At 40.1% G+C, this 13,188-nt stretch overlaps 1 protein-coding gene across 5 annotated transcripts in view; it reads left to right on the top strand.

Annotated features, from left to right (window-relative positions):
- Positions 1-13,188, top strand: part of LOC140930482 (transcriptional repressor NF-X1-like) — a 131,197-nt gene that overhangs the window by 94,971 nt on the left and 23,038 nt on the right. For 3 of the 5 annotated variants that reach the window (XM_073380191.1, XM_073380190.1, XM_073380189.1), the window contains exon 26: positions 2,532-2,642. In XM_073380191.1, the coding sequence (XP_073236292.1) occupies positions 2,532-2,642 (111 nt within the window). Of the gene's footprint in view, positions 1-2,531; positions 2,643-10,924; positions 11,061-13,188 lie in introns of those variants that run through there. The other 2 variants (XM_073380187.1, XM_073380186.1) reach the window with 1 other exon arrangement.

Here is a 13,188-nt window from a genome sequence, read left to right as displayed (position 1 = left end):
GCTACCTATTATATCTCAGATATATCTCCGTGACGCTGTGCTTGCTTTTAAGTATGACTGGCTCCGCTCCTACTTGCCTCTCATCGACGTTTCTAACACGTAGTGAAGTAAGTGGTCGCACGACCAGAGGCTCCCAACTTCTGCATATACCCTTACTTAAAACCGTAAATCCGGATAAAGGACATTCTTTTACCGTATAGTAAGTCTGTGAAACAGTTTAGATAATTTCTCAAACTCTGTAACCCCTGCTCGTAATTTAAATCGTAAACTTAGAGCCGAATTGTTTGCTGCTCTCCTATCTTATCGGTCTTAGTTTGTATCATATCTATTTCATTGTATTTTCTAAAGTTTCTTTTGCAGTTGTGATTGAGGTGAATATTTATTTACTTTTTAGCTTTCTTAATTTTTTCTATAAAACATTTTATTATTGTAATTTTGTAATTTTTAGATTTACGGTACTCTCGTTTCAACGTTAGTGATTATCATTCGCACTGAAAAGCCCTCTCTTTGGGGATCTTTAGGGAGTGTCAATTAAAGTTTGTGTTGTATCAGGTATTTTATCTACCCGCGTAATTTGAGACTGGTTGAGTCATAAGAAAAACGTTCTTTTCGGTATAGTTAGGCCCGGTTCAGACGCCGCTCCACTCATGTGCCGAACCTAACTGAGTTTGGTTCGACTCTGGAGCGACATTGGCGCGACATCTGATTCAGACGGCGCACCTTGTGTCGAACCTAATCTTTATTTCATGTAGGGAGAAAGAAAAAGGCCTGGACCCGATATCATAATGTATGCATTTGATCCGGCACATGAGAAGAACGCCGTATGAATCACCTGCCGCTCCAATAATGCGACAGACCCTGTCGAACTTAACGTTTCTGCCGCACCAAATTAAAACTGCCTTACCAAACTGATTCAGACGCCGCTCTTTTGCCGTACTTAATACCTCAGTTAGGTTCGGCACATAAGTGGAGCGGCGTCTGAACCGGGCCTTAGGATACCTTCAATCCCGTAATATTCTTTTTAAAATCGAAACGCCAATGTGTGTATTGGAATTCCCATTGAATTTGTAATTTTCAACTTGAACCGGAACTTTGGCATTGCAGGGCGCGCTCTTTATTTATTCGTTCGTAAGTCAGTGAAAACATTTCCTTCAGCTTTAACAAAAATGGTCGCCAGTTTCATAAATCTTGATACGATTCCTAGACTTTTTTCTTAAAATTTTGAAGAAAAAAGATAGATGAATTTACTAACAAACTAAGTTTTGTGACTCCCGGGAAAAGTAAGCGCGAAGAGATGAGTGAAGTACAGGTTTTTTCACCGAGGTGAATGATCAGTTCATTTTGAAGTCTCTACTCGAGACACTCAAGTCAAATTTATTTTTCTTGAATTATATTACCTTCAAACACGATATTACTTTTACTTTCAGTTTAAAATTATCCTTTTAAAGTTTTAAATTCGCTCGCGGAAGACATAATTCATCGCTAAATACTTCACCTAGATAGCAAACAATCGTGGATATTTTCTACAGGTTTAACTTGTTTTTTTTTTTCTGATTTAAGAATCTTATGCAGAACAGTTGTTTTATTTAATCGTTACATAAATGCACTTAGTTAGGAAGAAAACACAATAAATTGTCTCAGTCTTTTCTAGCCCATGCTGTACGGGGCTTCAAACTCGAGCAACACAACAGGCAGTACATACAACCTCGTTTCCATGCTGCGCAGTATTAGTCTATATAGGGCTCTTAAAAAACTCGTTTTTCGTCAACTTCCCCTACTCGGATTTTCGGGGACTTTTGATATGTTATAGAGGACATGTTCCTGGACAAAAAACCGTTAAAAAACCTTCTTTTGCAATAAGTGGCAGGTTGACCGACTTTTCGCGATAAAATGCCTGGACTATTAAATTTTGGATTTCCTATTGACGTGTCAGGTAGGAGTATAGTTTACTAGTAGAGGCTGATGTTGATTGTCACACGCTAACGTGAAGCAGCTTTACTTGTCAAAACAGTAAAACGCTTGCTCTATTTAGGCTATGTTTTGTTACGTTACGTTCTGATTTATAATCTAGAAGTATCTTTTAACTTTCACTTGACATTTCTACAATTAAATGTGATTAGATTGTTCTCTGTGCAGTAAAAACTGTTTTTCACCTTACTTTCGGCTATTTTTTTGAGCTCCCGATATCTCGAACTTTTCTCAATTTCCCTTGAAGGTTCGAGTTATCAGGAGTCGACTGTAAGAGATTTTGTATGAGAAATATAGTACAGTGAAACTGTCTCACTGTAACGGGGTTCCTCTGTACCCCCTTCTTAAGATGAACTGAAAGCTGGTCATTTCGATCTGGCAGGGTCCTGGACCGCTGAAATTCATAATAATCCCCTGCAAATTGGTGGCAGTGTTCTGAATATATTGAAGGTTCTCCAACTGCATCCGATGGAAAGGCTCTATAACAATCTACGCTTGAAAGAAAAAGGTTTTTGTTGTTAGGTGACGTGAGGAGACTTAACATGTTCTTTTACCTTTTTTAGGGATTCACATGTTCCACCTGTCAAGTTGTCCTTTCAGATAGAAAGGGAGCTGAACCCACATCCTCCCCAGCCAATCCCATTTTTGCCATCCAGAGTGGAAAAGCCATCAAGGTAAATTAATACGTAGACCATAGGATGAGTAAGACCTCTTGAAATGGTGCTGCCGCACGCAAAAGACGCACACAGCGAGACCCGTTGGTAACAAATTGCTGTATTAAATCTTGGTCTCGATGTCAATGTATGACCATCCATTCATAATAATTTTCTAAAGGGATATATAGGAGATCGAGGCTAAAAACAGCAAACAAGGCGTTTGAGAGACCCTCCAAAGAGCATTTTTTGAAATATGTATTTGTAGGTTGTGAACAGACTGCCACTAATCCTTTAAGGTACGGAAAAACGGGCAGCAAAAAACGTGCAAATTGTCGTGCAACATTGCTGCAGAACAAGTTGAATAGCGATGTTGCGCGTTTTACCACTCACGTTCAAACCTGTTAACAGCCTGATTTGTTGCAAGACAGGTTTCATGTGGGTGGTAAAACGTGTAACATCGCTATTCAACTTGTTCTACAGCAATGTTGCAAGACAAGTTGCACGTTTTCTGCCGCCCGTTTTTAGGTACCTTTTCATATGTGTAGGTCGAAGCACACAGCATGCACACCGATAGTAATTTTTAATGGCCATGAAGGGCAAAATGCCACTAGAGGAGGTCATGCCCATATTAAATATAAGAAGAAGAAGAATCCATGGCTGCTCTGTGTTTCATGTCGGAGATATTGCAAAATGTTCCGGCTTTACCTCTGAGGGGAAAATAAAAGGGGACCACTGGAAGAGCACAGGCGCCACTGGAGGTGGTAAATGGACAGCCGATCAGCATTGATTAGTAAGTTGAGGGGCCTACCGCTACAGGGGTGAAAATGCTGTGGAAGTTTTTTGATGGGACATGGTGAAAGTAGAGGCATTCATAAGAAAAGCCCTTGCACAGCTTCGACCCCTAAAATGACCAAAGGTGATTGGAAAATCTTCAGAGAGGTGTTAACGTGCCACATTTGTGACAAATAGTTGGTGCAAGAACATTTGGCAGACTCAAAAGAAGTTTTACACCCAAAAATGGGCTTTTAGTGTGGACAAAGCCACGTTGAGGTATTCAAACAAGTGCTGGGACAGGACCCACGAATCAAACCAAAGACGAGAGATGGAATTAAATCAGCTCAGCAGCGCTGCCTGTTTCGTAAGGATCCTTTGCTTAAAGAGGCACCATTGGGATGTGATAAAAGACCATTGCCACATTATTGGAAAGTTTTGTGGCGCTGCTCAGAGCACCTGCTCCAGCAAATTAAGGATAAATTCTAAAACAGACCCCATCCCAGTTGTGATTCATGATTTCATGGGCTACTATACCCAGTACATGAGCAACTAGTATCGGTATGAGGTTAAATGCATTACCAACAGCATGACGAAGTACATGTACTTCAAGGAAGCCTGTAACGGTTTGGGTGGCCTTTTGATGGTGAGCAGGCATCACATATGGGCGAACAACCCTCAGGTCAAGGGTTATGACCCGAGCAAGCTGACAGCTCACACCAATTACCTTGATGCCAGCAACCTTTGTGCCTTGACGATGTCAAAAGCGCTGCTTCCATCACGGTTTGAATGGAAAAGAAAGATGCCCACAGAGGCAGAGATAATGGCAAAAAAGAAAACCTGGAGGTGGTGCCTGATTAACCCAAGAACTCCAGGAAGCCCACAGCAATTAACCACTGGCTCCTGCTGAAGGGCCTCCTGGACAAGCCATTGTTTTGTGGAAATCTCGTAACTTCTTTGCAAAAAGTCCTTACGGTTCTTGAAGAACTGAAAAGATAGTAGATTTGGACGTCGATGAAATTTGACCTTTTCACCTATTTTGGTTCCCTTAACTTCTTCTTTGCAAAAAGTCTTGACATTTCTTGAAGAACTAAAACGATTGTCTTCTATCACATAGATTTTGCCTTGTCGAGTTTTTGTTTACTTTAAAATGAAAACCAGTGAAATTTTATCTTTTCTACTATTGAAGTTGCATGTGACAAAAATCTTTTTAAAACGAGCAATAACCACGAACTCGAAGTTACCTTCTTACTTTTAGAATGTTATACATATTTACTACATAAATTTTTCGTTCCATACAACACGGACATTTACTTAAACTTGACCTATCTTATATGGTCAAACACACCAATTTTTTCATTCGAAAGTGCTTATATGTCATTTGAACATTTTTGCACATATCCATCACATTGCGATACGCTAAACATGTTGTGTCATGACAGTCGTGTAGACTTGCACATTACCTGGCAGGATCTTTTGATCCTGGAGGTATTTCTTTAGGGAAATGCTTCTGGCTGTTGTAGCAGTGAACTCAACATAGTTCATCGACCAAAGTCTTGATGAGCTTGTTGTTGAACATGGGCATATAAAAACGTTTTAATGAACGTGTCCTGCATTGCTGTGGGAAGATCATTTGCCATGGCCAGCAGTCGATAACAGTGCAGCAACAGATTATCAGCAAAACTTAAGGTGATCCGACCCAGTTATTTTGGGAGGGTACCATCCTACTTTGAAGCTCTCTGGTATCCCCCCCCCCCCCTTTACTTTGATCGTAAGTCTAACATGGATAACATATAGATCAATCGACAATATAGCATAATATTTTTGGCGATCGGAGTAAATGTCACGTGGTTATATTGCCAAAGTAGGGTGGTACCCCCTCAAAATAACTTGGTCGAGTCACCTTAATACCTCCTGATTGATGACATAGTCTCTGTCTTTTCATCTGACCAATTCAAACTACCTCACTACCTCGTTACTTGCAGCAAAAATTGCGATTTTAAGCCTCATAACATTTGCAACACTTTTCAACATCCTTGTAAGTGAGCATTTAGAACAGCGCTTTTGTGAGCCGAATGTTGATTGCTTCTTCTGTTTTGCCTGTTTAAACTAACACTGCCGGTTTTTTCATGGCAAGAGGGCATGTCATTTAAAGAAGGTAACAATCGCTATCAGGCGTTGCTTGCAGAAGGATCATGACCTCCCTGATGGCAGTTTGCGTTTCAGCATTTGCCAAGTTGGGCTATGCAAAAAATAAACTTACAAGGCGTTTAGTTTTTATGTCAGGCAATGGTTTATCAATTTATACCATGAGTTCGTGGTTGTTTCAGGCATGTACACAATTACAAGGTGCAGTGAAAGGCAGACATAAAGTGCAGCTCCTCTTCGTTTTCTGCTTTTGTGGTTTTGCATTGCATAGCCTCTTTGCATTGCATGGTCGTTGTGGAAAGGTGGCCGTTAGTGGTGGTTAGACTGTAATCAAGAAAATTGACACCCACAAAAAAAAGGAGTCAATACATTTTTACAGTTATACATTTCTAAACGAGTTGTATTTTTCTCAATAATTGCGATAAAGTTCTATTCATATGCATAGGCATCATTAACGTTTGTCCTCACCCCCGGGGGCAATGCCTCGCACGCTTATTAAGTCAGAAGCAAGAGCTGAGAAATACCATTAAGAAGCCTTGCATAGCAGCAAAAGCCATTAAAGATGCATTGCAATACATTAAAATGTAAAATTTCAAGTCCTTTGACTACAGAGCAATGTTTGGAACAATTTAAAGTGCTTCTAAAAATAAAGAGTTCCAAAACAATTTCACAGCTTCATTTCAAAGGACTTTCTAGTTACTGACTTCTGCTCGAACGATTTTTTTCTTTGGGCGTCGCCCAAATAAAGTAATCGAGTTCGCTTCTTTTGATTCAAAGTTGCAGTAGGCATGAAATACATGCAAACATAAACAAGCCATGCGAAGCGGATGTCTCCCGCACGCTGTGTCACGACACAGCATTTATCTTCATTACATACGTCCCACAGATAACGAATGGCAAACAAATTTTCAATAGAAAACAACTTTTTGGTAAAACAAGGTACAATGAGTGAAACAAACTATTAAATAATTTAAATTTTCTCTTTGAAAAGTAATTGTCCTCCCAGCACACAGTGTGAATGGTTTGGCTTATTGCCATGAGTTTGACAATATTTTTTCTCTCAGTCTCTCAGGCGCCAAAGAAGATGTCACGTAAAATTCCATGATCTCGTGCATGAGATAATTGAGGGTAACATTGAATGATGCATAATTTCGTTGCATATTTTCCAAAAAGAAGTGACTTCTTAAAATCTTTTTGAGCAAAATTACCTCGTAAAAAGTTGCATTCTTTCACGGTCGAACCGTGAAAGGATGAGAGTCCAACATCTTTACGTGCAAATTGCGTTCTGTTTTTAAAACTCTTGGGTTATTTAGATTAAGTCGTATTCTCTCATATACGAACCACGAAAATGGCAAATTCAAAACCTTTTACCTGCAGACTGCAGGACAATATAACTCACTGTAAGGGCATTACAGAAACGCGCCCGTTCAAAAACCTCGCCCGTGAAAAGTGGAGTACCCATTAGGCTTTGCGAGCAAAAACAAGGTTTCAAAGGCTACCGCCGTTTTCGGTCTCTTATGAAATTTATGGTGGCTAACAATTCTCACACTTTCAAGAGAAAATGCCGAAATAATAGAGGTAGGTTGCCATTGTTTTAAGAGTTGGAATGTCTTTATCATTGCTCCCGAGAAGAAAATGTTTATGCAAAAAGAAGCATTTTTCTTCCTCATGCGCTAACATAAAACCCTTCCGAATTCGGTAGTCTCGTGTGAATTGACTCGATGGAAAAACAGTTAAAGCTAATCAGAAATCAAAGTATTCTTCACTTCAAAACTCTTCTTCACGAAAATCAGTCGTCAAGATTGAATAGCAGCGTTTATTGTTAACAGAAGCGGTATTGTAGTTGTTTGCAAGAGACAGGTTAGATCGCTGTTCAGTTTTAGCGAATAAGTATGTTGTTATGGCACTGTAAAGGGACTATCGCTCTTAATTTTTCCTGGTACTTTGTTAAAATCAATGTATTAAATGAAGAACTTAAGTGAGAGTACTTTTTCATGGAATTCGGCCGTAAATCTCAAGGTTTATGATATTATCTAAAACTCGCGACAAAATGTAAACAAAGCATTAACCCATCAGTTGCGATCATATTTCATCGATTGTTATACATCTGGTGCGTGTTATAGGATGTGTGTTTCCTTCTTTTTTCCTTATTACTTTCGTAATAGCCTGATTACTCTTTTTCCCTTCTAGTAGTATGTTTTGGCTAATTTTACACTAAGTCCTCCCATTTCTCTTTTTCCTTCTTTCCTCTTCGTTGCCTGTTAACTTTAACAATTTTACAGTCCTCTCCTTTTACTGTCCTCTCCTTCCCTATTTCGGTAATTTTGTTTTCTCTTCTAATAGAAGAGTGTTCTGTGTTGTTTTTCTTAAAATCGTCTGAGCGAATCACCAAAAAAAAAAATATCCATGCACGGAATTTAAAACCATAACAACTATATAACGAAGAAAATAATAGCACCGCCGGCAATAGCGTAACAACATATGATAACAAATAAACTAATATCTTGGCCAGTATGGTAATAGTGTCACAACGTAATAAAGAAAAAATAAAACCGCCGCAGACCATAGTGTAACAAGGTAATAACTATGATTACACGACCGTGGACCACAGCGTAAAAACGTGATAACAAAGATGAGTATACTTAATCACACTTATGAAAAAGAATTTGCGTTCTGTCAGGCATTAGCACCAGACTATTTTGTCTTCCTTATTATTGTTTCTGAAAAGCCCCAATGGGGAGAATGTATGTTTGTGTACATGATGCCATGATGTACTTGTTTAGCAGCCATATATGATTCAAACCACAGTCAAACTTAATATTGTTCACTTAGTATGAAGTCGAGTAACAAACTTAATCGCTCTGCCGAACCAAATTCAGAACTTTGATTCAGACGTCGTGCGTCTGCCATGCTTTCGTCAAACAGAAGCACGACCTATGAACTATGTCTAAATCTTCATATTTTGTTCTTTTGTTCAGCTCCCTGATTTGTTACTTTGTGACATCCAATTGTATGCTTTTGCCACTGCTTTTATGATTGGCCTTTTGAAGCGCATCTGTGTGAAACACTCTTTACGGTTCCTCGTCACGCACTTCATATTCTGCACTTTGTGCATATTCTTGGCAGGTTGCTGGTTCTTTTATTGATTCTTCGCAGATCGTGGAGCAGTTTCATCCAGGGAAACGATTGGTTTTGTTTGATTGATGCTTGTTGTTTTATTGATTGCTCGCTGATCGTGGAGCAGTTTCGTGCAAGGAAACGATTGGTTTTGTTTGATTAAAATATATAATGATCGCCCTTTTCCCGAGAAATATACAGTGAAAGACCATATTTCTACTACTAAACTAGAAAGAAGCGATCACTATTACATCCAAACACGGCACAAGGATCTTTTTTCCCATTACAATCTTATTCTAAGAAAAATTTAAGAAAAAATGTCCCGAAAAGCGCTCGAAAATACAAATGAAATGTGCTCATGCCCCCTGGGCATCCTATAATACTCCTTAAATCGAATTAATTCAATATGGCCGCCGTATTGGTAAAAAGTCTATTATTTAAACAAGCAGCATTTTGGCATGAGGTAAAAGTCGTGTGTTGCCTACTCACCCCCTTTTTTACAACAAGGTGCAGTTTGGTTCAACGTGAAGTCTGCTGCAACTTGGTACAGTTTGGTGCACTTTGGTGCAGATTGGTGAAACTTAGTGCAGATTGGTGCAACATGGTGCACGTAGGTGCAAATTGGTGCAACTTGGTGAAGGTTCGTCCAACTTGGTGCAGACTGATGCAACATGGTGCAGTTGGTGCAACTCGGTGCAGTCTGGTGCAACTTGGTGGAATTTGGTGCACTTTAGTGCAACTTGGTACAGATTGGTGCAACATAGTACAGTTTCGTGCAACTTGGTGCAGATTGGTGCAACCTGGTGGGGTTTGGTGCAACTTAGTGCGGATTGGTGCAACTTGGTTCAGGTTGGCACAACTTGGTGCAGATTGGTGCATTCTGGTGCAACTTGGTGCAGTTTCGTGCAACGTAGTCCACTTTGGTGCAACTTGGTGGAGTTTGGTGCAACTTGGTGCAGATTGGTGCAACTTGGTGGAGATTGGTGCAACTTGGTGCAGATTGGTGAAACTTTGTGTAGATTGGTGCAACCTGGTGGGGTTTGGTGCAACTTAGTGCGGATTGGTGCAACTTGGTTCAGGTTGGCACAACTTGGTGCAGATTGGTGCATTCTGGTGCAACTTGGTGCAGTTTCGTACAACGTAGTCCACTTTGGTGCAACTTGGTGGAGTTTGGTGCAACTTGGTGCAGATTGGTGCAACTTGCTGGAGATTGGTGCAACTTGGTGCAGATTGGTGCAACGTGGTGCTTTTTGGTGCAACTTAGTGCAGTTTGCTGAAACTTGGTGCAGATTGGTGCAACTTGGTGCATTCTGGTGCAACTTGGTGCGGGTTGAACTTGGTGGAGTTTGGTGCAATTTGGTGCGGATTGGTGGAACATGGTGCATTTTGGTGCAAATTGGTGCAGATTGGTGCAACTTGCTGCAGATTGGTGCAACCTTGTGCAGGTTGGCGCAACTTGGTGCAGGTTGGTGCAACATGGTGCAGTTTTGTGCAACTTGGTGCAGATTGGTGCAACGTGGTCCACTTTGGGTCAACGTGGTGCAAATTGAACTTGGTGGGGTTTGGTGCAACTTGGTGCGGATTGGTGGAACATGGTGCATTCTGGTGCAACTTGGTGCAGTTTCGTACAACATGGTCCACTTTGGTGCAACTTGGTGGAGACTGGTGCAACTTGGTGCAGATTGGTGCAACGTAGTGCATTTTGGTGCAACTTGGTGCTGTTTAGTGAAACTTTGTGTAGATTGGTGCAACTTGGTGCAGATTGAACTTGGTGGAGTTTGGTGCCAATTGGTGCCAAACATGGTGCATTTTGGTGCAGATTGGTGCAACTTGGTGGAGATTCGTGCACCATGGTGCAGATTGGTGCAGGTTGGTGCAACTTGGTGCAGTTTGGTGCAAGTTGGTGCAGATCGGTCCAACGTGGTGCACTTTAGTGCTATTTTGTGCAGATTGAACTTGGTGGAGATTGGTGCGACTTGGTGCATTCTGGTGCAACGTGGTGCAGTTTGGTACAACTTGGTGCAGATTGATGCAATGTTGCGCATTTTGGTGCAACTTGCTGCAGATTGAAAAATACACTGTAGTGCAGCTACATGTATTGTATGTAGTGTTATAGTTCTCATGACTATCGAATGATTTGTGCATAGCCCACTGAAACTGCATTTCAGTATCTGTACATGTTATATTTTATGTTGCAGTCTTGTTCGCTTTTATGTTCATCTTTGAAACTGAAAACACGGTCAAGTTGTCCTCTCATAACACAGGTCAGATGAATCATCAATCAGCTTCTTGTTGAAAAACCAACCACTAGCTGGATTGTGGAGGCTACATGAAAAGAACAGATTCAAGTTTAGTTTACGGCACTACCTCTCTTGGTGACCCTTGTTAACAGGTATACCTAAGCGACTGACTTTTGTTTGTGAAACCGGTCTTGCAGTCATAGCTAAGCAGAGAGTTACATTCTTCTTAGAACTTAACCATGACACTTACAATCTGGTATCAAATAGATCAGTGTCATTTTGCATACACCCGCGGAAAGCCTGGTTGCGTACTTAAAACTATGCAGTCTTTTGACTCAGACAAGCATATTCTCAACCAGCTACCAATTGCAGATTAATAGAAGGAAAGGTTTCCATAAGTATTTTTAGTCCTAGTTCGTTATCTTTCAATGACAACGCAATCGTAAGCAATTTCTATACTAAGAAATTTTATGCACTTTTCGAAGCTTTTCAAAGATTAGCCACCAACTTGAAGGGAATTTGCATATGATCACCTTTGATTACAGAACCACGCTGGACCTGTAGTCAAGCATATCACTCTGATAACAGCGTAACTGAGCCAATATAATAAACGTTACTGATCATTTCACTCCTTCTAAGCAGGAAAAGTTGATCTAAATCCTTCGAACGTACAAGCTGAGGACTCGTAGCCTTTATTATAACCCTGATGAGGTGCAGAAAGGCTATCTTTGTCGACAAAAGTACTATTAATTCTCCTATTTTTCTCCTATGTTTTAATACAAAGTTTCCTATTTTTTTCTGTTTTCTCAATCCCGAGTTTCCTATTTTCCTATTTTTTTGAGCAACCATGCCGCTGGACATCCAGAAAAATTCCTTCGACTACAGAAACAACGTCAATTAATTAGGCTACGAGGCAGGCGTTCCAAAGGGAAGGAAAGGAAGTTTTAGGCACGTGAGAAGCGCGAAGGGCGCGCGAGGAAGCAGGCTACCACTTCATGAAAACACTCATTTTTGAGAGGTCATAATACCACAACATGGGTAGTTTTTTTCTTAATCTACTTCAACGCAAAATCTGTTGGGTAGGAAAATTTTCAAGTACGACTGGAAAGGATTTTATCAGGAAAAAATGGTCTCCCCAAAATCTACAAGGGAGAAAAGGAGCACCTTGGCTCAAGGGACCTCGAGGAGCTGCCAAAGTCAAATATAGTTTGCTGTGGTTTCAGCTTATTGTCGAAAACAAGCTTTTCTCCTCCACAAAGACATTCGTTAAAGGAAGATATAAGTTTTAAAAAACACCTTGTTGAACAAAACTGCCACTCTTATTTATTAGCATCTTATCGGGAATAAAGTGCGACAGAAATTGATGAACTTTTCATTAGGAAACCTTTCAACTTTCATTTTGCTTTATTCTTATTTGAAAGGAAATTAATATTTTAGAGCAGTTTTCCCGTATTTAATTAGTTTTCGATGACTTTTCTTTACTTTGTTTTACAGCAACCTACAACACTATTCCTAATAAAACTGTTTCAGCTGACTTTGCTTGACTGGATTAACACGTATAACACTCTAGTAATGCCAGCTTCGGATAACCAGCACGAACTTGTTAATCTCTCTTTTTATGGAGTCTTCGAACTCTTCCAGAAAAGAAAGTGCTTAAATTTTCACGAAATGCTTTCCAAAACAAACACCTCTAGCTTGAAGCAGAAGAGGATCGAAATACACACTCCGTAATTGGTTACATTCAGTAGCCAATAGGAAAACAAGAATTTCGATCCGCCACGTGGGTATTAATGTTCAAGTTCAAAGCTCACTAGACAGATCGGCTGTACCGTTCTCGTCATGACAAAGTACAACTAAAGTTGCTCTTGTAAAAGCAACTAAGCACAAAGCTAACCCGGCAACTCATGGGGTTTGTGTGGAGAAACCATGGTCTTTCCTGATCAAAAAGTGGCGATAACAAAACAGTTTAAAGACTGTTAAGCTTATTTAAAAGCTACTACCAAGGGAGAAACTACGCGCTTCAGTCAAAAGAATCACACTATCTTTAGAAAAACACTAAGCTGGAGTTTACTGAGTCTCAATTCAGTTCTCCATAGCAAGTTGATGTAGCTTCAGTTTAAGCTACACTTCATTCTTATATTTTTGGATCTGTAAATCACTATCCGTGATAATTTAACATTCTGGAAAGAAAACTAACGAGCTGGACCCAGCGTGATACAGCATTGCAGAAAAACATTACACTCACGGACTAAAGAAAATCGCTCAGTGAAAATGGAGAACCTTCCAGA

This window comes from Porites lutea, chromosome 3 (assembly GCF_958299795.1).
Source record: "Porites lutea chromosome 3, jaPorLute2.1, whole genome shotgun sequence".
Classification (NCBI taxonomy): domain Eukaryota; kingdom Metazoa; phylum Cnidaria; class Anthozoa; order Scleractinia; family Poritidae; genus Porites; species Porites lutea.
The sequence above is the reverse complement of the archived record's forward strand: the minus strand, read 5'-3'. Positions and strand labels throughout refer to the sequence as shown.